The sequence below is a fragment of the Anas platyrhynchos genome, chromosome 19, assembly GCF_047663525.1.
Source record: "Anas platyrhynchos isolate ZD024472 breed Pekin duck chromosome 19, IASCAAS_PekinDuck_T2T, whole genome shotgun sequence".
Lineage (NCBI taxonomy): Eukaryota > Metazoa > Chordata > Aves > Anseriformes > Anatidae > Anas > Anas platyrhynchos.
This window is the reverse complement of record NC_092605.1, coordinates 3,824,650-3,848,683: the sequence shown is the minus strand read 5'-3', so window position 1 is coordinate 3,848,683 and position 24,034 is coordinate 3,824,650. Positions and strand designations below refer to the sequence as shown.

At 45.0% G+C, this 24,034-nt stretch overlaps 4 protein-coding genes across 22 annotated transcripts in view; 1 reads left to right on the top strand and 3 right to left on the bottom strand.

Moving 5' to 3' along the window:
* Nucleotides 1-42: 42 nt before the first annotated feature.
* On the bottom strand, nt 43-1,082 carry LOC106014292 (CMRF35-like molecule 5). The gene is made up of 2 exons (XM_027471347.3): nt 525-1,082; nt 43-374 (listed from the first exon to the last, which is right to left on the bottom strand). The coding sequence occupies exons 1-2, from the start codon at nt 922-924 to the stop codon at nt 112-114; spliced, it is 663 nt and encodes a 220-aa protein (XP_027327148.3). The 5' UTR covers nt 925-1,082; the 3' UTR covers nt 43-111.
* Nucleotides 1,083-3,239: 2,157 nt separating this feature from the next.
* LOC101801768 (CMRF35-like molecule 9) lies at nt 3,240-6,213 on the bottom strand (the record flags this gene model as incomplete). The annotated part of the gene is made up of 5 exons (XM_072025883.1): nt 5,051-6,213; nt 4,486-4,815; nt 3,823-3,958; nt 3,466-3,575; nt 3,240-3,304 (listed from the first exon to the last, which is right to left on the bottom strand). Coding segments are annotated over exons 1-5 (1,071 nt in total), but the record flags the coding sequence as incomplete, so codon positions are not given.
* Nucleotides 6,214-8,342: 2,129 nt separating this feature from the next.
* C19H17orf58 (chromosome 19 C17orf58 homolog) lies at nt 8,343-9,123 on the top strand. The gene is given in 3 exon segments (XM_038165553.2): nt 8,343-8,445; nt 8,937-8,975; nt 8,978-9,123. Coding segments are annotated over 3 exon segments (288 nt in total).
* A 3,667-nt stretch (nt 9,124-12,790) lies between these two features.
* Nucleotides 12,791-24,034, bottom strand: part of BPTF (bromodomain PHD finger transcription factor) — a 56,948-nt gene continuing 45,704 nt past the window's right edge. For 15 of the 19 annotated variants that reach the window (XM_038165223.2, XM_038165234.2, XM_038165225.2 and 12 more), the window contains 7 exons: nt 23,774-23,999; nt 23,004-23,353; nt 19,539-19,712; nt 18,479-18,671; nt 17,472-17,556; nt 15,752-15,938; nt 13,278-13,719 (listed from right to left, as the gene is read on the bottom strand). In XM_038165223.2, coding sequence (XP_038021151.1) covers nt 13,683-13,719; nt 15,752-15,938; nt 17,472-17,556; nt 18,479-18,671; nt 19,539-19,712; nt 23,004-23,353; nt 23,774-23,999 — 1,252 coding nt within the window. In that variant the 3' untranslated portion in view covers nt 13,278-13,682. Of the gene's footprint in view, nt 14,474-15,751; nt 15,939-17,471; nt 17,557-18,478; nt 18,672-19,538; nt 19,713-23,003; nt 23,354-23,773; nt 24,000-24,034 lie in introns of all 19 variants that reach the window. The other 4 variants (XM_038165231.2, XM_038165237.2, XM_038165226.2 and 1 more) reach the window with 3 other exon arrangements.

The following is a 24,034-nucleotide window of genomic DNA, read 5'->3' as shown; positions in this document are numbered from 1 at the left end:
ACCCCTCTTCTTCCCCTCGAGGAGACCGCAGGGAAGGCTGGATGGAGCCTCGACGCGGTGCCCGAGCGCTTTATTGCGGCGGCGGGGGCTGAGCGCTGCGAGCCCCGGTGCTCAGTCTCTCCGCAGGCTCAGCCACAGCACGGTCATGCTCATGGCCACCAGGGCCAGCAGCTGCAGCCCGGCCAGCAGCGGGAACCAGCGGAGGCTGTCACAGCGCCCCGATGGCACATCCGCACCCAGGGTCACGTTACCCGCGCTCCGCGGAGCACCCGTGCGCAACGGCGTGTCCGTGCTCAATGGGGAGCTCCTCACACCCGGTGTTGGTGGCCATGAGGTGGCCCAAAAGAGGGCATCGGTAGTCCCCTGTGGTGGTCCTGCAAAGGCAAAGTGGGCCCAGCTGTGTGTGCAGCCCCCTGCTCTCTGCCCCCGCTGCGCCCGGGTGTCGCCACCTCCCGCAGCCCGCCCCCAGCCCCGCACCGTGCGGCCGGGCACTGGGGCTGCGCAGGGGACCCGCAAGCACTGACCTGTGGACACGATCACCTTCACATCGTCACTGTAATCAAACTGAAAGAAGGGCTTTTGCACCCCGCAGCTGTAGGTGCCCGCGTCCTCTGCCTTCAGGTTCTGTATGGTCACGGTGAACACCCGCTGGCTGCGATTGTCCCAGATGGAGAACCGGCCCCGCTGCACCCGGGGATTACTCTCCGAGGTGGCGATGATGTGGACGTCAGAAGCACAGATAGCGATCGTTCCCGGGTGGCACCAGAACTTTGAGTTGTTCTCGTAGCCTTGCCGGTACAAGCAGGACACCGAGAGGGACCCCCCCAGGTGCCCACGCACAGTGCCGGGCCCCCTCACTGCCCGGCCGCCTGCCGAGGGGCACGGAGCCGTGCAGGTGAGCAGCAGCAGCAGCAGCAGCCGCATGGCCAGGATGGCCTTCGGCACCCGTCGGGCAGCCCTCTGGCCAGACGTGTTCCTCGGTACCTCTCGGGGGCTTCGCTTCCTCTTTTGCCCATGGCTCAGCACCACTCACTGGCGGGGGCCAGGCTCAGTGGCCGAGGTGCTGGTGTTGCAAGAAGAGGATGTGGGAAATCAGCTGACAGCAGTGGAAACTCGAGTTCCCATGCAGCTTCACGCTTCCCATCGCCCCGGGGAGGCCCCCCGGTGGGTGCAGCCCTGCCCCTCCCCACCTCGCTGCTGTGCCACACGGTGCCTCCAGCCAGAGGGGCACACAGCGGGGTCTGCACAGCGATTCCCTGAACCCCAAACACGTCCCAGCCCTGCTGCCCCGGCCAGGATGTCCTCTCCCATCCCCTAGCAGCAGCCCCCCCAGCCTCCTCCTTCCTCTTTCTCACCGACTGGCTGACCCTGTGGTTTGCTGGGCAAATCCCTCAGCAGAAGGGGAGCTGGAGGAGTGGGTAACAGGATGGGTTAACAACCGGCTGGTGGGTCGGCCTCAAAAGGTTGTGGTGCCTCCAAGGGCTGTGGTGCCTGGGTTACACCAGGCTGTTGGCCAGTCTGTGAGGTTCCCCCAGGCTCCATTCCGGGGCCAGTTCTCTTTAATGTTTTTAGAAATGACCCGGATGCAAGGTCATTTTGTGGGTGATTTGGGGCACTGAGGACACCCCTTGATGGAGACACGGCTGAACTGGCCCTGACCTATCCCCAAATCCTGGCCCCACAGCGGGCTCTGTGCAGACCAAGGGCCTGTCCTGCTGCTGGGAACGAGCCGAGGGGCGAAATGGGAAGGGCGCAGCGATGCTGGAGGGACCTGCAGGTCAGCCTGGAAATGGGTGTTTGGCCCCATCCAGCAGGGCTGGCGCTGCTCAGGGCTCCTCTCCCCTCAGCGGGGCTCAGCCAGGTGCTCGTGTCCCCCCCCCCAGGACACCAAGTCCCCCCAAATGGGGCTCCCTGCACGGCTCCACACACCCACATTTGCAGCCCCTGGTGCCCTGACCAGCGCTGGCAGCTGGGGGAGGATGTGGACAGACAGACAGACAGACAGACAGCTGCAGGATACCAAGCTTTATTGCAAAGTGCATTTGCTCAGCAGACACGGGCTCTCTGCACCCCAAACCCTCCCCGCTGCAGCCCTGGGGGTGCCGGCAGCGCTTTGGGCTTTGCATTGGGAGAGGTGCCTGGTGCCGAGCAGCTCCCGCTGTGGGGCGGGTGGCTCAGCCCCACAGGGTGTGGGGCAGGGGGCAGGGGGCAGGGGGATGCTCGGGGACCGTCGGGGCGTGCAGGCTGCCCGATGCCCCGGGCAGCTGCAGGTTTCCCCGGGGGCTGCATCTCCTGCACAGGTTCCTCACCCACACGGCCGTGCACACCAGGACCAGCACCACGGGCAGCTTCAGGCTGAGTAAGAGCAGGAGAAACGAGATAATGATAGGGATTGTACCGGGTCTGGGCAAGGAGGACGTGGTCCAGGGCATCTCCACACCCGGCAGCCCTGTGGGATGTGCTGGGAGCAGCCCAGCCGGAGGCAGGAGGCTGGGACAGCGGGGACGCGCTTGGGGTGGGGAATTGGGGTGTCCCCGGGCTCTGTCTGTGGGCAGAAGCTGTGGTGCTGCTGAGATCCTCCCGTGATGGATCCGCAGCCTCTGGTGAAGCTCATTCCCATCCTGCAGCCCCCCTGCTCCCTGCCCAGCTCAGAGCAAAGCGCCGGTGTCTCTGCAGGGGAGCACCCGGGGACCCCACTGCCCACCCGCGGCGCTCCCTTAGGACCGGAGGAATTCATTTCCTTGCTGTGTGCCGTGTCTGGGCCTCCCCATGCTCCTGTCGTGGTACAAGGTGTTGGTGTAGAAGTTCTCATCCTCCAGCTCTGTGTCCTGCTGCACGGCGTCCTGCTGGCTCGGGGGCGGTGTGTCCCCGGGGTCCTGGGGCAGGGCAGGGGCTCAGCACGGCACGGCCGGGTGCTGCAGGGCTCCCCGGTTCCCTGCTGCCCGTGCCGGGGCTCTCACCTTTGTCAGGGTCAGATCATTGTCGTAGATGCTGTCCAGCTCCCTGGCGAAGGCAGGCTTGGAGGGGGTCAGGGGGGGTTCATTGCGAAGGGGCAGCGTGTCCCCAAAATCCTGCAACAGGCAGCGGGGTCAGGGGGCAGCCGGCCCCGCTCGCTGCCAGGCTCAGCCCCACGGGCTCCAGCCGTGCCCCCGGGCACCCACAGGAGCCCCAGGGCTGCAGCTGCAGGGGGGGTTCATGGAGACCGGTGGTCCCGGGGGGGGGGCTCTCTGGGCACTTGCCATATGGTGCGGCTGAACCCAGTCCTTTGGCTTAGATCTCACCGCTCCCAGGGGTCTCTGGAGGTCTGGGGGCAGGAAGAAAAGTCATGGCAAAGCAGCACAACCCACAGCACAACCCACAGCACAACCCAACACACAAACCCCCCCAGCTCCTGCCCCGCTCAGCTCCCCAGATGGGTCCCGCTGTGCCCAGGATGGGCGCAGTGGCACCCTTGGGTGCCCTTACCTTCCCTCCTCCTCCACAGGGCGTAGACGAGCCCGGCAGAGCCAGCCACAGCCAGCAGGGAGAGCAGCACCGCCGTGGGCACCAGGGCACTCCGGGCTGACATGGGGGGGCTGGAGGCAAGGGAAGAGGAGCGGGGCTGTTTGCCTCCCCCCTCAAAGGCTGGCGCTGTGCTCCTGCAGCCCCCTGCCCACTGTGGGATGGGCCACGAAGCAAGGACACCAGCCCAGAGCCCCACTTGGGTCTCTGCTGCTGCGTCACCCCCCAAAAAAACATCTCTGGAGTGTCCCCATGAGCCCCCTGGTGTGAAGACCCTGCAACTGAGAGCCCCCCCCCCGCCCCGTGGTGCCCATGGCTCACCCCGCGGCAGTGGCGTTGGTGCTGTTGGCCGTGGAGAGGAGCTCGGTGGTGGCGTCGGAGAGCCAGGGCGAGGGGGTGGTTGCAGGGTTTGCAGGCACAGCTCGTACGGACGCATCGGGGGTGGTCCTGGGGGGAGCTGGGGTCCCCCACGTCCCACCAGCAGGAGGTGAGCACTTGCCTGTACCGTGCCCAGCCCTTGCCCCTGCCCTGCCGGCGTTCCCAAGGGATGTTCCTTCCCTGCAGCTCCCCGTGGAGAGGAATCTCTTTGGATGCCAGGGATTGAGGCTTTCCCAAGGCTGCAGGGCTTGGTTCTGCCCCTTTTCCTCACCCAAAAGCTCAGATTTTGCAGCCCCGACCTGCTTTGGTTTGTAGAGGCCGGCTGGCAGCAGCTCTCTGGCTGCAGCACCTGGTGCTGGGAGCCCGAATAATGGCCCAGGACTGGCCTCGGTGCTGCAAACCCCTGCGCATGGCTCCTGCATGCACCTATGAGCACCCCTTAACGAAGGGACCCATCATCCCCACCACCCTGCCACTGGTTTATACTGGGTGCCAACCAATACAAGCGGAGCCGAGCTGCACCATCTCTCCCCGACACAACCCAGCACCTTCCTTCCCCCAAAAATGCTTTCCCCTACAAAAAAACAACAGAATGCCAATGCTCACCTGGCAAAACCCTGACGGTAACCGGTTTCATGATGTCCCTGCCTGCCCGCTCCACCCCGCACCAGTAGCTCCCGGCGTCCTCCTCCGAGAGCTCCTCCAGGGTGAGCAGGACGAAGCAGAAGACGTGGTTGTCGGTGATGGAGACGCGGCCGCGCTGCCGGGGCACTTCTCGCCCCGCCGTCTCCACCACCTTGCGGCAGGAGTCCCACGAGGCCCCGCGGCACCAGTACTTGTTGTAGCCCTGGTAGCCCGGCCCGTACCAGCAGTTCAGGGTCAGCGCCTGCCCCACGTGGCCGCTCACCTCCCGGGGGGCAATGAGAGCCTGGCACGCTGCGGGGAAACCAAACAGTGATGGAGAGGAACCAGCCCTGGTCCCCCCCCAAGCTGCCCCTCCTCGGCTCGCTTTGGAGGGGCGGTGAGAAATAAGCACTTTTGGGGAGACCCCATCTGCCTGCTTTTAGCCCCAAAAGGCTGCGGTGATGGGAGGCTGCGGCTCCGGGGCTGGTACCCGAAGGGGAGCCCGCACTTCTAGGGGGGGGCTCAGCAGCTCTGCGCCCATCCTCACCTGGGAGAAGGAGCCAGCCCCAGCCCGGCCACATCCCCATCATCCTGCTCCACTCCGGGGGCCCGCGAGCATCAGCAGCTCTCAGGGAAGTGAGAGGTGAGGGCTGGGAGGCAGGGGATGCGGGGCTGGTGCTCAGCCCCTGCGATCTGCTGCTGCTGCTGCTGCTCCCTCGCTCGTGCGAGCGGCGACCGCAGAGCAGGCGGCTGGCCGGGTTATTTTTGTCTGGAAGAGTTTCACCACAGGGCTGGGGGGAAAGAGGCTTTGGGGTGCTGGGGCCACCCTTGGGTGCAAGCAGCACCCAGAAGGGGCTCCCCTCACCTGCTGATTCCCTCCCCTCGCACAGACCCAGAGCCCCCGAGCAGAGGTGGGTGCTTGGCAGGGGCACAAAAGGGGCTGAACCCCAGCCTGGCCCTCCCCTGCCCCCCGGCATCCTTGTGCACCACAGGAGGAGCTCCTTTTCGTGCCAGCCTCCTGGGTTTTCTTCCTCTTCCTAGAACCGCCGCGCTCTTTCCATTTCACCACCAGGTGCCTACGGCCCGGTGATGGGACCTGCTCCAAGCAGGAGCTTTCCTGGGGGCTCCCCAGCCTGGGAGAGGAGGCTGAGACCCCAAAACCCCTGCAGGAGACCCGTGATGGGGCCAGCACTTCTCACAGGGCGCACACACGATGGGACCCCACAGCCAGGGCACTGGGGGCCATCCCAAGGCCCCCTTTATCCTCCCCACACTTCTTTTTGGCCCGTTTGCTCTCCGTGAGGAAGCAGAAGGAAGGGAGCCTGCAGGTGAAAACCCAAACCCAGCAGGGCCGTGCAGGAGCGGGGTGACCGCAGCATCTGCAGCAGCGTCTCCTCCATGGGGCGCCGGGACAGGGCGGGGGACAGAGGCCACATCTCCACCCCCCCTTCTTCCCCCTGGGCTCTTTGTCACCACACAGGAGAACCACAGAGGATAAAATAACCCCGGGGCTGCCTGCTGGGTGCTGGGCTCGTCCCATCCGAGCAGCCCCCATCCGAGCTGTGTCCTCCGGTCACCCACAGCGGGGTGCTGGGCTCCTCGCCCCTGCTTTGGGGGCGTTTGGAAATGTCACCGATGCTGATCTTTGCTCATTTAATGCCTGGAAACGGGATGGGGAGAAGCAAATCTGCTGAAGCAAAGTGCTCCACAGCCGCCCGGCCCCGCACAGAGATCGCTGGTGGGGGGGAGCCCCTGCAGCCCCTGCCTGCTGGTTGTAGGGTTAGGGTTAGGGTGAGCGATGCGACCAGGCGCTGCTTTTACCCAGGGAGATTCTCTGTCAGGTCTTATCTCTGGTCTTAACAGAAATGGGCAGAAATTGAATCGGCCAAGGCATGAGCAGTGCATGGAGAGCCCCACGGGTGCTCAGCCCTGAGCCAAAAGCCCCTCCGAGCCCCCGTCCCACCTCATCCCACCGCAGCCTCTGAGCTGCAACCTCTTCAGCGACATTTCCCAGCTCTGGATCCTGTTATTGAATCGGGGGGCTTTGAAGAATAATGTGTGTGCTTCAGGCCCAGCTCTCAGGCGCTGCTTTGTCAGCTTTGGAGGAATGGTCCCTGCGAGGTAAGGGGAACCCTGTAATCACCAACGGGGCTCCCGCAGGGCTGGCGAGATCTGATCTGATCCCTCTCTTCTGCTGCCATCTCCAATAACTAAAGCCAGATTGTTCCCAGATCCCCTGATTTTGCATAGAAAAGAGCCCTGAGGGCCTGGCTGGGGCCAGGGCTTCCTGGGGGCTCTGCCTGAGGCTGGGCTCTGGAGCAAGGAAGGGTCGGGGGGCCGGGGGTCGTTCCTGCGGGGGTGTTCAGGAAAGTGCAGAGGGTGAAATTCTGACTCCTGCCTATTTCCCAGGGAAGGAACAGCCCCAGCAGGGCTCACATCCCCTGGGACCCTAGAAAACAAGTATGGCGACGCTTTCTCCCATCAAAAAGTGCCCCCAACAGAAGCCTTTGGGTACACCTGAACTCCCCAGGGGAGCCTTTACACAGCCCCACAAGCAACTAGACTGTGTGTCTTTGCTCTTTCCAAACAACCCTAAACGTAACCCTAACACTGAGCCGAACCCCAAGTGGAAGGCATCTCTGGCCGAGGGCAGGAAATAGAGAGATGAAGCGGAGGCCCACTGCAGGAGTGAATGCGGTAAGCTGTCCACCATGAACCACACAGACAACGCTGGGGCTGTCCTTGTTCGAGTATTACTGACACTTCACTTCTGCTTTTAAGATATTATTTCACTAAGTATATTAAGTAAATACTAAGTCCATTAAAGGGACCCATTGCAGCTATTTATATAACAAACTCTACCAAGTCTTGTATTACTCCTTCCCTACCCTGGGCTCTTCTTTCCCGTTTCTTGCCTTTCCACTCCAGGGAAGGACACAGCGCTCCTCCTGTTCAACAGAACCAAAAACCACCAGCTTTAGATACTCTAGGGTTGAACACTGTAGCTGTTACTTACCTCTTACTATTCAGAGGGAGTTTCTGATTTCTGGGAGTAAAGATGCAAATGAAAATAAAACACTGACCCAAGCAGCGTTCTGTCTGTGCAGAGGATTCTTCATGAAGTTCTTCAGTGCCTTCAGTCCAAGCTGACGTAGCTAAAGGTGGCAGAAAATAACCTGGGAATTTTGTACTGAACGCTGAAGAGCAAACATTTTCAGATTGAAATTCTTCCTTACACTTCAGAAGTTGTGAAATAGATGCCAACTTTTCCTCACAGCATTTTAAGAGATAAGCAAAATACATGCCCCCTGGAACAGATGTTTCCATTTGCAGAACATACACACGTTATCAGACAGCTGTTTTCTCTAAATGGAGAAGTCAGGAAGTGCTTCTATAAATGATATAGTCTTTATTTTTTTTTACAACTCTTACGCATTCCTGTCAAATGTAGGTCTTACAGTGACACGACCTTTGTACATTTCAGTGTTTAACAAATACTGGTCTCATTCTGCCCTTAAATTGAGAAAGTCAGGTATGAAAAAAGTCTGAGCAACATCTCAGAGCTGTAAAGGATAGAAAGGTTAGTAACATCACCTTATGATTTGAACTGTTGCTTTCAAGCCTGCCCTCTACTGGGCCAAAGAATTTCTGCTGATACTTCACAGTATTTTAAATGAGCATCTTCACATTTACTTTGAGTCGTCACTAAGATAAGGAATCTGAGGCTTTTTTTTTTCCTCCCCTCCTTAAAACAGCAGTGAATGGAATTGTTTATAACATGGAAAGACTGTGGAGTCCACATGATTGTGTTTTTGGTAAACAGCGACGGATTATACAAGATGAATCGTCTGTCTGTTCCTCCTGATGGCTGCTTCTTCCGAATTCACATTCTCGTTATGGATGCTTTAAACTGCAGCAAACCGTGTCCAGACTTTGAACTTGGTAAACAACCCTAGTTAAATCCATTCCACTATTTTTCCTGCATACAGTATAATCTTAGCCTTCCCTAGTTTAATAAACTCAATCCAGGTTGGAAGATTTTGGAAAAAAAATTGTTTACTCTTAGAACAGAGGGTTCTTTCCCCTCCTCAGCTTTTCTAAGAAACCCAAACCTGTGTAGAAGTCAGCTAGCAGTGCAGTTCTTAAAAAAAAAAAAAAAAAAAAGGAAAAAAACATAACAGGAGCGTAAGCTCTTGTCCTTGCAAATAGTTCAGTTTTCCTTCTAAATGCCAGTTTATCAAATACTAGTTAGTATTTGATTCAATTTGCAATGCAACACAAATAATCATTTATGTGCAAGCACAACGCCCATGTCCTAGGATGTATTTCTGTAGGGTATAACTTCACATCCATTCATAAAGGTACTATCCTTAGAGCAGGTGTAGTGAATAAAACAACGCTTTCTTCGTAACACAGGAATCTTTATTTTGTAGGCAGCAGATACATTGTGATGGGTCAGACCTACCACAGGAGACACAGATCCCTGCAAATCTACTGCAGATCCTGAGAGGGCGCCTGAGGCCTGGGGATGGACTGACTGGGAGCAGCAGGAGCTACGTGAAGAGATTCAACAGGAAGAGGAACCACAAAGCGCAAGGGGCTGATGCTAAATGTAGATAAGGCTACGGTAACCTCCACAGGCAGCAGCAGAATTCCTCTACAAGAATAAGTTTGATGACTGAGCAACAGCTACTTATGCCTAAAATTGGTTGTGAATAGGACACTTGCTTTTGTGCTTTAGCAAACACCGGCTGAATGTTTTGAGTAGGTACCTACACATTGTGAAATACAGCACAAAAGTTAGTTGACAATAACCGGTGGTGAATTTGCTCTAGCTGTTTTCAGAGCCATGGGCTATCACCTCCTCTGCTATAATGTAGACCTAATAATTTGTAATAATTGTAAAGTAAAATTCTGAAGGCTTGTTCAAGGTACACAAGTAACTGCACTTTCAAACCCTTCACCTTGAACAAGTATTAGATAAAACCATAGCATTTCCTACAGGGGATGTCAATGGTATTTTCACACAATTCTGCTTTAAGTATATCTGATTCAAAAGATACCAGCAAAACCAAGTATCTTGCATATTGTTTTGGTTCCTCAACTACCATTATTCTTCAGTGTTAGGTTTTCACATAAAGCTTATGAACTAGCTATTAATTATTCAAGTATACGAATACACTAACTGAAAGCAAATCAAGTAATTTGCACACCAGTGCCCAATTAAGCTTACAAACAATGTCACAAGTTCATGCCAAGGAATGCAAAATAAGCATGCAATTGCATGCACATCTTGTATGCCTGGTTATGCTGTTAGTTCTTTAGAAGTTCAATCTTAGAACTGTGAACTGGAGGTCATCTTCCCCTGAGAATTACCCAGTTTGTACTTGCACAGCAGTAAAGTTACTGTGAATCAAAAATACAACCTTTTAGTACCCTTAATGTGGTGGAAATACAAGAACTTAATTACATGAAAACTCTGCAAAGGCGATCTTAATGTTTACTACTCCAAGAGCCAGTATTCACAAATTCTGAGTCTTGTAACTGTTCACAGGAGGTCTGGATTCACTGCTCCCTGGGTTCCGAAAGAGCAAAAAAAAAAGATTATGTAGTGAGTATTAAAAGAAGGCATCTCCTTGTTTGAAGCATCGCCTGTGATTTTAAGATACAGTTCAAATGTGTCTAGTTCATGCAGTGGTGCAGAAAAGTAACTGCCAATTAGTACTGCTAATTAAGACAAAATGTTCTTCTAAAGGCAGTAGCTCTGAGTACTTGCAGAGATATCCCTATAAATAAGGCCTAGATTTTGAGCCAGTAGAATCTTAATATCAATGAAAACTTACAACTGTTTGTACGTATATAAAAAGGGGAATATGTATATATGTCATGTGCATGTGGGGAACTTGCCATTCGATTAAAAATGTATACAGTGATATATATAACGTGATCTGGAACAGGAGCATCCTATAAACATTTTCTGTTTTGAAGCAAAGGTAGTCCTAACACAATTTTATGTAGCAGAAGTCTGCAACTCCATTTAGTGTCACTGAAAGCTACGGAGCGAGCAGAGGATGGGGGATAAGTCACACTGTACGAAGTACTTCTTGATCTGGAATAGGAGACAAAATACCAACTGCAAGCATTGTACATTGTAGGACCCAAAAGTCTTTCATAGAAATTTACTAATAGTTTGTGTCCATCTAAAAAAAATATACTGTCTCACTTCTGTTACGGGAACGAAGAGCTAACATGGAACGTGGCATATGTAGACGGAATTTTCCAGAGGGACTTCAAGGGGGCTTTTGATTTGGCAAAATGACTTCCTGGCAACAAATGAAAGCACTGGACTGGACTGGATAGGGCAGGGGAAGGAAGGAAAAAGGGTTACATGTGCATCTTAAATTTGTTTCTATGTTCAACTGCAGTTCAGGGACTAATGAGCAGTCCCAGAGTCACCCATTTGCCCAGAATAGAAATTAAGCACCCTCCTCACCCCCAAGACAATACTGTAATCTAAAATAGGCAAAGTGTGGGTACAAAAATAATGCATATGACCATAACTCATTTTGATTGTCTCAGAGATAAGTAACAGTATCTTGTGCTAGTGACATCCAAATCCCAAGTAAAAAATGCCAGCAACTGACAGAATGTCTCTGCCCCTATCAGATACAAGCACTGCTCTACAACTAGTTTCAAAGTAAATCTAGATCATAGGCAATTGCTTGAAAGTTTTTTGAGGAAAAGAATCAAGCTAGGATAGTTCACCGTATCAAAATTGTTAGAATACATTACTATTTTAAAACATGATATTTATAAAAACATGAAAAAAATGACGACTGAACAGAGATCACAGGTCATAAGAACTTACCATGCTTTTAGGAAGGTGGGTATTAATTACTTTTATAGAAGTGCTATTTTCCAGAAACACCATGTAGCTATGAAGATTCACCACTAAACAAGAAAAATGCCTCAATGTACTCCATGACAATTGAAAACACAATAGCTCTCAGCAAAATTAAGTCATACGTATGGATTATTTCCCTAAGCAAACTGATTCACTAGTGATTATAATCTGGAAAAGCCAAGACCTATATACCATTGCATTATCAAATGTTTCATTAGAAACACCACCAAATCAATGTCAAACACATTACTTTATTTGTCTAGGATGATGTGTCCTATTAGGTACAAAAAAGTACTCTTCAATTTGCCACAATTTCTTAAAAACATAGCAATCTATTGCCTACAGGTAGGAAAATTTTAAATGTCAAATATATTTATGTATGAATAAATAGTACAGAAATATTGTGAAGTCTTGAAGAGATGCAGGATATGTTAAAATGCTGTTAGAAGTTGAGATTTTTTTTCCTTTCTGCATTAAAAACACAATGCATACAATATGCAGCATTTTTTTTTAAAACGTCAAGGACAACATAAGCTAAATGCAACTTTTTTTTTTTTAAACTTTAAGAAGCATAATGGATAATTGTTTTCACATTGAACTATTATTTTTAATTTTCACATATAGGTTAATTGACAACATTTCTATGTACAAAAAAACATGGGTTTTGTTAGATAAAGTTATCCCAGAAGTACCTGTACACCTGAGCCTGTAAGTATAAGAAAGTGTGGTCAGTAGCAACATCTTTAAGAAAAGTAACAGAAAAGGTTCTTGCATAGCAAGGTGTGAGGTTAAACCCAAAAGGAGCTTATCCATAAATCAGGTAAATCCCAGATCACTGTAGAACAGAAGTTAACTGTGAATTAGTGCAAAAGCTAGTCAAATGGTTGAAGAGCTGCATATAAAGCATGGCTGATAACTGTCGACAGGTAACACGAGAAAGTCATTTATGCAATATGAAAGTCATAGAAAGAAAAACATCTGCAAATCGCATCCTCTCTTGACTTCAACTTATACCCCCTACTAGCACTCCTCATACAGGAAACAATGAGGCCATCCAGAATGCCTTTCAAGGACATAATTATACTTGGTACTTTACATTCTTAGGGTTCTTGGCAAAATATCAATTCAGCAGTGGGCAGTGACATTTCACAAAATACTTCCTACCGTGTTATCTGTTACAGTAATTTTGGCACCACTGTAGAAATTTTATAAAGGGATAACAGCTGCTTAAGAATGAAAAGTTATAAATGCTACCTTTGGAGCAAAATAAAGTCAGATTTCCCTGGCCACTTCCCCCCCCCCAATTACTTGAAATACCTATACTTCTTAACAGATCCCCAAAAGTGTTACAAACATATTAGCGCACACTCAAAGACACCTACATGTGTGGGGAGAACAATTATCTCCATTTATTTTGTTTCATATACATCCATATTTTGAATTTTAATACAAAAGAAAAAAATTAGAATCTGACAAATGTTTACAAACAAGATACCTTCAAATAGATTTTACTCATTTCAGTCTGGTGCAGAGTAAATGACAAATTGTACTGTTATATTCAAGGCAACAGAGTCTGTAGTCCATGACCACTTAGCCCAACCTTTATGCAAGCTTAATTGTTTTTTTTGTTATTTTTTTTTGATCTACCATGAATGATAAACTCATTGTTGATTCCCAGTTCTGTGTGTGTGCACATGTGTACATAGCAGCTCCTTTCATAGAAAGAAAAGACATCTAGAGGTCTTCTTGTACTTTTACCTACAGGAATCATGTTAAGATACAGAATGGATTACATGTAACCGGGGCTGGATTTTATAAGAAAAAATAATTAGCTGACAAATGAGGGCAGCAATAAAAAAGCGTCTTTTTTGCAACAATAAATAAATACAGTCAAAGTTTTCTGTGTGGACTTTAAACCAGCTTCTTCACTGAAGAACAGACGTGGCATTTCCATGGAGTTAAACTTGACCCCATTTACTGTATCTTTTTTTTCTTGCTCTCTTTCTCTCTCTCCTTCAACAAAACAAAAAGTTTTCCTGCTTCTGCCACAATAGTACAACAATTTGATCTTGACAAGAAAGTGGTGCTGCTGATTTTTATTTCTTTGTCCTTTGGACAAAATAAGCCAAGAATATAATTTGACTGTTGTGACCAATAAAAACGCAGTTTACATCAAGTCTTGTCAGGATAACCTGACTAAAAACATCTGGCTTCTTAATTAAAAATTTTCAGACAACCAGATTCTTGCTCGTGTGTTAGGTTAACACGCTGAACTCTAAGAAGCTGTAGACTGCAGTTTGTTGTTATGGGACCTGCAGAATACAGAAGAAAGTGAAGAATTAAGCACCCTTCATTTTGGAAGAACACAGTTGCTGCAAGGTGTTGCCAAGGGTAAATCAGTAGGAGGGAATTACCACTATGTTGCTTCCATTTTTGTTTTTAAACCCTTCAGAAAAAAAACATTTAAAATATTTCTGAATTCTACGCACATTTTCACCTACTGTATACCACTACTGTATATCTTACTACTTGTAAAATGCAGTGTGTCGCTGGAATATTCCAAAATGCCTGAACTTAGTTTTACTCTTATTTACATAACAGTAGTCTATCAAAAGGAAAGCAAAAAGACAGTAAGTGTGAATATTTATAATAAGGTGTATTTAGCTTAAATTTATTCAAGAAATCTTTGGATTAACTTAATAGAAAAAACTGAACCAGGCGTATTAAAATCACATTTTTTGCTAATCAGAGTTCAGCAAAACTCTTTGACGTTCACATTTTTATTAGTGACTGAAAATAAAACAATAAAATACATGTTTTCCAAGATTAATTTTTCATTTCTATCAATACAGTATTCCAGCAACGGGACATTTTTTTTTCTGTTGATACATTTGTGTTTACCAGCAGGACTGCTGGTAACAAAAAATAAAAAACAACATTTACTTGTTAGACAAATGATCTGGATTTTAGGGCAGTTTAATGTCATTGAATTGTACAATAAAAGAAAGTGACCCCAACATCCAGTTCTGATTCCAGTTAAAAAGTTCAGACTAAAGATATCACAATCTGCAAGAAAAGAAAGGACATTGATGGTATAAATGAAAAACGGTAACAAAAAAAGATGTAGCAATGAAATTAAGAGCGAGCAGTGGATGCTGGATAATCAGCTAATGCAAGATGAAAGAAACAACATTTGAGCACTACCTGGTAAAAACATTACTATAATATTAAAGGGGAAAGGAAAATGCTGGACTAATCAATTTTGTCTCACCCTTTCTCATTAATCCTACTCTCGCTAGATTAGAGAGCTTCCACAACGAGTATAAATTGAATCTTTCAATTCAGTTAGAAATATTCATGTTGATCCTGTATTACTATATTAGTCTGGCAGTCTGTTACAGTTTTGACTGTTACCGTCAGATGGACAAAGTTAACTATCATGCACATACAGATTTCTGAGTAATGCTGAAAGGCATTCAACATTCGTAACTCAGTTGCAGTTGGCTTATGCTGGAGTACAGCAGTAATATAGGAGAAATCTGTATAGTCCACTAGTGTTTTGACTAAGCCAGTTTTAGGAAGAGCTGTACTAAATGCCACATTATAATTTGACTAGTGCAGTACAACTCCCATGTACATGCTACTGTAGACAGAATTGGCAAGCAATAGAAAAATCCGCTACAGAGCAGCCTATTCATTTTCAGGAACATTTGTATTAGGAAAATATTCTACACATCAGTCTACAGAAAAGCATTCAGAACAAAAGTCTGATGTTAAATAGCCAAATTTGAATTGTATTTAGTTTTCCATACCTTAAAGACTATTTATTCCCTCTGTTTCAAATATGGTAACACAATGGTAAATATGGTAAAATAAGAGGAGGTATTAAAAAACAAAAACTATTTGAAATGATTTCACTGGCTTACAAGCCTCGCGAGATTGTCTCTTTTTAGCATCTGAAAAGGACTCAGAGCAGAGTAGAACGTCATCAAAACTCAGAACAGCACATTTTATGTCCTGCTGAGAAATGGTTCTCATTAAGTTTTCTGCAGCAATGACTTAGTGTCATTCAAATTTTCTACACTGTACTTAATTTGTGTCTAACAGCTTATTTTGAACAAACATTATCTCAAGTTACCTCATCAAAACAATATTTAAGCCTTAATTCTGACTGAGAATAATAGTTGCCTATTATAGAAGAATTTTTTCTTCTTGGAAAAGTAGTTGTCCAGGCAAGTGCATGGAGAGGTAAATCCCTGTATGAATGTAAGGTAAGCTTATAAAGGTATTAAGGAAGTTTTAGGGGACAAGAGAACATCTACGATTAGGAACACTTCAGCTTACCTGCTTGCCTTAAATCCTTTTAGTTTCTGTACAAAGAATGACTCAAGAACTTCTGCACATTGGTAAAAAGGGGAGTCACTTGGATTGTAGTAACGACAGTTATCAAAAATTTTGGTCATATCTGCCACAAACTCTGTGACCTTTTTGTAGTAACGTTTCAGTATTCTTTCTTCCATGGTGGCAAGGTCTTTAAAGAAACCAAAGATTATTAAAATGAGACATTTTCACCTTCAAGAGAAGTTTACATTACCAGAATGCAGGAAACAAAGCCGATATAGGTTAGTTGTATTTCCAGGAATTCTAGTTCTGACATGGTGACAACCAGTAAATCTCCTTCAGAATAAGCACTTACATGTGAATGTCATGTGCAGCTAAATTAAAATCCACATATCAGAGTGACCTTGGAGAATCTGGGCTCTTACGGGAAGCTGTTTATTATTTTTGAAGAAATTAAGGAAAAAAAACAGATTGTCTGACTCTTGTACATTATTTTCTTCATAGCCCTCACTGAGACACATTTGTGCATACAATAGCTAGCTAGCTAATCCTTCTGATAATTTTTTATTTGAATTCATGACTTGCTTTGAATCAATTATCAATTTTCACAGGAATTCACACATTACCACATGGGACAAATGAAACAGATTTTAAGTGCAGAATCATGCAAAATGCTAGTGCTTTCACTCTTACCAACTAGACGCATTAATGGGACAGGAATAGCAAAGTAAGCAGTAATTATTCTATTTTAATGGAAATGTAAATTAAAAAGAGGAAGAGGAATGGGAGCTGAATTAGAAATATAGCTTTCCAAACGTATAGTTGCACTTTTAGCTGGAAAAAACCTGACTTGCCTCTGGAAAACGCCCTTAAAATGCTTACTTCCAGTAATGTCAGAACACATGAAAACAGGTGGGCTGGATTACCTAGTGTATTTTACATGTGCATATTTACTTGTCATACTTAAAAGTGTATTTTCCTGCCAGATAAACGTGAAAGGGCTAAAAGCACTTTTGTTTACTTCATTCAGCCATCATATGCTTAATTGTATTACAATTTCGGCTTTCCTTATAAACTTTAACCCATCAATTATGGAATTCAAGTTGGTTAGCAGTTTCATAATAGCACAGCCTAAAACTGAAACAGAAAATGACAGTTACTATGCAGAATATTATTTTCAGTTAATTTACTACAACTCTGCCAGGATACCAAATTTAACTTCCCTATTTCTAAGGTTAGTCAGGAGTAGGTGAGAAAAATCAAATGATGCACCAGCTCTCATCTAAAAAAAATGAGAAGTTTCTGGTTCTGTAACTGGAAGGAAGAGAACAGCTAGTAACATCATTTCTTGCATGAGGCAGATTTTCCTATGAGGTTTCACATTCAAGCGTCCATCTAGCTTACTAGCAGCTAATTGGTGAGGTCTGATGAGATGAGAATAAAAACACTAAGGCTACAACATCTCTTCCACTTCTTCCGTATATGCAACATTTAAACCAATTCTTGTTCATATAGCTGTAAAGATAAATTACAAATAATAAAAAATTAATTATGTCAGTGGGACACCACACTGTCTCAGTTTGCCTGACTGAAAAAACTGTATCCTGCAAAACATATCTTCAAGATCCCTGAATGGAAATTGCCAGTGGCTAATGAACTTGATATTCAGAATCCCAAGTCTACTCACTCCTCATTCATCATGATATTATTCAGAAACACTTACCCATTGGTTCTTTAATAACACCATAATAATCTGGTGCATCATTGGGATCTACTGGTTCTAAGAACGGCCATGCCATCTTGTGAGCCTGTCAGGAAAACAAGATGTAATTACAAAAAGATTAAGTTAAATTAGTATCATTTAGTAGCTAAACATTTTAATTAAACTTTTATCTGTTGGGGTCTAGAATTAAATTTAAGGAAGAAATGCAGCATTACATGGAAAGGTATGCAGCCTTTCAGATAACAACTAGCTAACGTTTTAAAGCTCAATGTGAGAGACTGAGTGGTTGGTCTTCACACCATGAAATAATAATGTGAAATTCAGAGGTGACAGAATACTGTACAGAACAGGCTGCCTACAGAAGTATGTTATGAATCTACTGACAGCACTTAGCACTTCACACATAGAAATGGGACGTTCTTTACACTTAGAAGTACTCTAGAATTAATTTGTTTCCATACACGGCTGTAAAATACAGGACAATGCAAAATATTGCTCAAGATTTTAAAACATTTCAATAAAATAATTGTGCAGCAATATAAATTCTTTATAGTCATAGCTCAAAAGATGTATCTGGTAGTGATGGATAAACCAAAATATAATGTAACAGACTCATACACGTCTTATAATCAATTAGTATGCCATCACTTACATGGTGATAACTAATTTGAGAACAGAAGTTTGCACCTTATGTATCTGCTAGTGGCAGCTAGGCTACCACTCTGCCTTTTTATACTCTAAGTAAACCTATTTCCTTTGAAGGCCTTCCACTGTAGAGATTGCTCACTGACTCAGAAGCAGTGATAGTCTAATTACAAATATTCCTCAGCACAGTAATGCCAAGTCAAATTTACAGCTGACACAGCATTGCTCAAAAAATAAAGGCCTTGCTGTTTCCTTTAAAAAAAATTCCAACAACAGGAAGAGAAATCAAAACTTACTCTGAGATTCACTAGCTATGTCTTACACAGTGAAGCATTCCACTTCGCTGCAATTTTTACTCTCACCTGTAAAGAACGTAACACTCTTCTTAAACCTTCATAATCTTTATCGGTTAGCGGACTGAGTACAGTCATGGCATCTTCTGTGGACTGACATTGCGGACACACATATTCATCAATGAGATCTGCCTCACTTTGTAAAATACCAACACAGCGCCCATGATACCAGTTCTGACATCGGTCGCAGCCAATGTAAAATCTGCAAGATCCAAAAAAAATGTTAGTGGCTTGATTTATTTAAAAGTTGCATTTAAAAACATAAACCTGCAATCCCTTGCACACAAGCAGATACTTGGCATGATCAAATACAACAGCGTAACATGTGACATTTCATATCGACAAATTCTAATTACACTATTCAAACTACTTTCTTTTTTTTTTAATTTACAAACAGGCTAAGCTACAGACCATTTCAAAATTAGTTACTAAGTTTTATACTATGCACTTTCAAGCATTCAAGGTTTCAAAAACCCCTTATCTGCTTTAGATCTGAAAGGAACAGTGTAATGCCAGAAGTCTCACCCAACCAGTATTCCAAAGCAATTCAAGGTACATATTGTGCAAACTCAACTACAACTGGGGCTCCTGTTTCATTCTGTACAAACATTTTTCATAGGGAAGCATCAGTCTTGTGGTCGAATACTGAAGGGGGAATTTATGACCCAAAACCTTACAAGAGGAGATACCAACCATACATTCCCACATAAAAACTATGCTTTCTATCCAGATCAGACTATAGCACAAAAACAAATCCACTGTATACTACATTTGTCATTTAATCTAATTCTCACGTGTTAAAAATAAAATAAAATAAATCAATCCCAATTTAAAGCACGTTGCGTTTTTAAAAGAAACATTTTGACCACCTTGAAAACATCACTTTTCCTACATATTTACCGCATAAAAACATTTTTGGAAAGGAAGACAATTACTGCAAAGGAACTCGTATTATGAATGAATACAATATATGCAGAATAACTTCGTTTTGCTTTGTAAGGAACAGGTAACCAAAGTCAGAGCAGTTTGCTACCTAAACATTAAATAAGAGGTTCTTATCAGAACTCACTGTGACTCATCATAAGGTGTTCTGCAGATACAGTACAATTCCTCACTGCTGCCCTCTTGTGCCCGTTTACAATCATTACAGATGTACACATCCATTTTCTTAGCCTCCTTTTCTGTGATGCCAACACATTCTCCATGATACCAGTTAGTACAAAGATCACAGCCAATATAGAACCTAAAAGTATTCACAATGAAAATGACAATGTAATTGTCATTTCAAATGGCATGGCACTTTTCCCTGCATTTCTCTCTGTTGCACTTTCTTGCTGGCCCTACTTTGTCTCATTTTCCCTGCTTCCTAGCATTCTATCCTTACAAGCTAACATCTCACGCTGCAGCTATACTGTCAATAAGGTCACTTGGGTCAATTTTAAACTGTCAGTTCATTAAAATTCACATCAATATGTAACCAGACTTTGACAAAGCTGGGCTAAAAACGTGTCTCCAATGTGTGTGTGAAAAACTGTAAAAGGCACAAAAAGACAAGGCCAAAGAAAAAGATTTACATTTTCAAAACTGTAGCTCAAAAGCCACTTAAACATTCATTTAATATTTGAAAATGTAGGTCTCAGTTAATTTAAAAAACAAAAGCAAAGCGCAAACACCAACTAGGAGTTACAAGTATACTACAAAGAACATGCATACCAGCCATGTGTAGGATACATATTGGTATAACATGATACGAAAGAAAATTGTGTCAGGACATGGTTGTCATAATTTTAATTGGGGGACGGGTTTGTGGGAGTGGGATGGCTGAAAAACAGAGATATTCAGCTACTCAGAACTGCAGCAAATTGGTATGTTGACCATTCTTCAGAGACTAACGTCTGCTCTCAGACAGCTACGTGACGGAACCAGATATGGCATGACACAAAGTGAAGGGAACCAGGTACAGAATCATGTGGATGGGACCTTGCACAGAATGATGTGACAAAACTGTAAAATATTATGCAAGGATGTTTGACATTTTGTGTATGGATTCCTCAAAACATACCCGTGACTCATGACAATCAACCAGATGGGCAAAGTTACACATTCATTCTCTCTGCCTAAGCAAAAGCAAGCTGACTCAACCTCCACCTTCCTAAATTTGAGAGACCATCAAGCTCCTGCAATATGCTGATTTATTGGTTACTGTGCCTCCAGCCTGTCAGTCTATAAACACCAACCACCAGACAGCATGCACCAGTAACAGGACAGTAGCTAGGAACTCTTCCACAAAGCAAGCACCTCTAATTTCTTGGACGTCTGCCCTGGATACTCCAAACCTGCCTGTGCTCTTAATTTTCAGTCAGAAAATCCTAAAAACTGAACAAATTAACCTTCCATAAATGACACCTAGATACAGCTCCTTCTTTACTCAACAACAATTCAGTCTAGGTCCTTTTCCCAAAAGGGACCAGGCCTAGTTGCTCCTATCTAGAGACAGATGCTGAACCTTGCCACTAAAACATTGAGCAGGCTTCACATTAACAAACTGATTGGAATACAAATAAGCATCTTCAAAGGATACCCTTATTGACTGTCCTCAGAAACAACACAAGCAAAACTCTACAACCCTGGTGTGAAACAAGTGAGAACTAAATATAAGAGAATTATAATAAACACCATGCAGAATGACTTTTGTGGATTTATTACATCCTAATGAACATATAGGGAATTTCTAACACACTACAAATTATCTTTTCAAGCTGCACATCTGTCTTCTTTAGGGTAGAAAGTAGACACCAGCACAAACAGGAATATCTGATGCCTACAAGTGTGTGTATGCACATACACACACAAAAATGTTTACCAGGAAATGGTTTTAAAATTTGCCTAATCATTTTCCAAATAGGAAAACGATAATCTAGTTTAACAAAACAGTCACCATTTGTAAGAATGTAACATTTGGAATTTATGAGATGAGCAGCAGAACTGAATCATATTGCTGAGGATACCTCTAAGTTATTAACATTTCCTTGTCTTGATACTTTATTCCCTGCATACAAGCATAGTTCTTAATTCAAGCCACCAAAATTCACTCTGACCACATTATTCATTGGCTTACTCAAATGCCCGCTGAAGTCACCAAACAACAATCAAATTCTTTTGCTCACAGAATTTGTTCACCTCATCTTATTTTTGTGACAATTCTATTGCCTACTAACAACAAAGCGCTCATACAGACCTGTGCTCAGTATCACAACACAACGAGAGCAGATACCCTCCTAGGTTTTCTGTCATTAAGTAAACTCAACACAACATTTTAAGTGAGATAAGTGAGATTCGCATCCTTTAGAAACAATAGCAAATTACAAACCAGGACACCAGAGTGACGAAGCACAGAGAGCCTATAGTTTCTCACAGCGATGCAAAACTGTAATGGTCAGAGTTACTGAACACCAAAGGTAGAGAAAAAAAAAAAAAGGCCTCAACTTCATTTAAAAATAACAGTAATTAAAAAAAAAAGGCTAGAAGGAACTTCAGGAGATCATTTAGTCCTCACCCTGAATTTGGGATGAAGAACAATTACTGGAATGAAAACACTACTCCACCCCTGTGGTTCATTTGTGTTCGCAGGATTTAAACCACCACCAAAGGGTATTAATTAATACCTTTTGGTATTGTCACTCGTTGAGCAGGTAAATACTCCCTTGGAACTAAGTCAAATTTATTTCACATAAAACTCTACACAGCTATCAGCCGTTAACCATTACTAACTAACAATGCTAGTTAATCACTTCTAGCTTAAGCAGGAACGCATAACACTATCCCACTGCAATCCACTCAACCTTCCACCACCACTTACTAAATTTCTTTGCAAACTTTGCATATAGCAATTCCTCTTTCGGAGGAATATTCTTCCTTGTGCATGACCAGAATCAAACCACAGAGAACCACAGTTTTCACTTTGTCAAATGCTTGCGTGTTCAATTTTTGACCAAGCCTGGGACACACATTGTAACACATGAAAACCATTTCTACCTGAAACACTGTCCAAGTGAAGCACAGTCCAGTAACTTGGAAACCCCTTTACTAGCTAGTGATTTACCAAAAAATCACAACCCACCATTTATTGGAAGACGGTACCAAAACTATTTCTAATGAACATCAGACACCTGTTCATAGGAAATTGCTCAAACCAAATTGTCACTTGCTTCCGAGGCAGAGGCAAACGGCAAAAGAAAGAATAACAGAGCGGAGGAAAAGAAAATAAAAAAGAGTATGTGCATGTCAGACAGAAAGGTCATACAATGGAAACATGCAAACAAGTAAAAATATAAATCACATACGTTAATAGTATAAATCAAGTATGTTAATAGCTTTGTAACTGCTAGTGGAAAAGAGAAACTTTATACCTTAGTGATCACTGCAATAACACCTGATACTCTATCTCCAGTTCTAGAACTAACTTATACTACCAGCTAAATGCTAACCTAAATCTAACAATCCACAGTAAAAGCCCAAGGTGTTCACTACTCACTTAGACTCATCGTAAGGCGTTTTACAGATGCAGTAAAGCTTTGTGTCCTTCTTTGTTTCCTTTGAGGTAGTAGAAATCATTTTCTTTTTCTTGGACTTGGAAGCTGACGAGTCTCTCTCCTCATCTCGCTTTCTCTTCTGGGAGGATACTGGCATTGGGACCGTGGTGGAGGAGGAGGAGGTGACGCTGGCTGCATGTTGCTGTGGTGGCGGTGGCAGTGGTGGTGGCGGTGGTGGTGGGGTGGCAGCTGCTGCAGCTGCCGCTGCTGCGGCTGCTGCTGCAGCAGCAGCAGCTGCCTGGGCTTTTTCTTTTTCTTTCTTAATTTTAGTCAAGTCTCTCTTTAGCTCCTCCTGAAGTATATTAAATGGATAAATAGAGAGGGAAGCACTTCATATGACTATTCCAGAACAGAATTTAAAATCTAGACAAATCCCCGTGAATGATCAACAGAAAATAATTTAAGACATTTAAATGTACACATTTTTAAAATATTCACAGCCTACAATTCATACAACATTAGCAGGTGATGCTCTTGGCTTACTGTGACCCATTGGCTGCAGTATATCAGAAACTGTTTCAGGAAACAAGTTAATTTCATCACAGATGAGAAACAAAAAGCACGAAAGGAACATTACTACCTCTGCAGAGATCCATGCATACAAAACCAGAACTTCCTCCTATGTTTCCTTAAAAGCACACTGAGAAAACACGAAATTAACACCAATGTCCCCAGCTTAAAATCACATTAGTTTGAGAGTAACTGTCCTTACCTGCACTTCAATTTGTAGTTCTTTGTCCAGAAGTGCTCTTTTTTTCAATATTTCAGCTTTCAGCTGTTCTTTATGCTTGAAAAGTAGAGCTGACAACTTGGAAGCATTCTGTTTACTACGCTTCTGTTCCACACTCTCTTCTCGTTTTCGTTTCTTAGCTGCCTGCTTTTCTTCTTTATCTATCTTATCCAGAATATATTTCATCACTTGGTTGCATACAATCATTCTGGTGATGAACGAAAGAAAAAGTACATTGTGCTG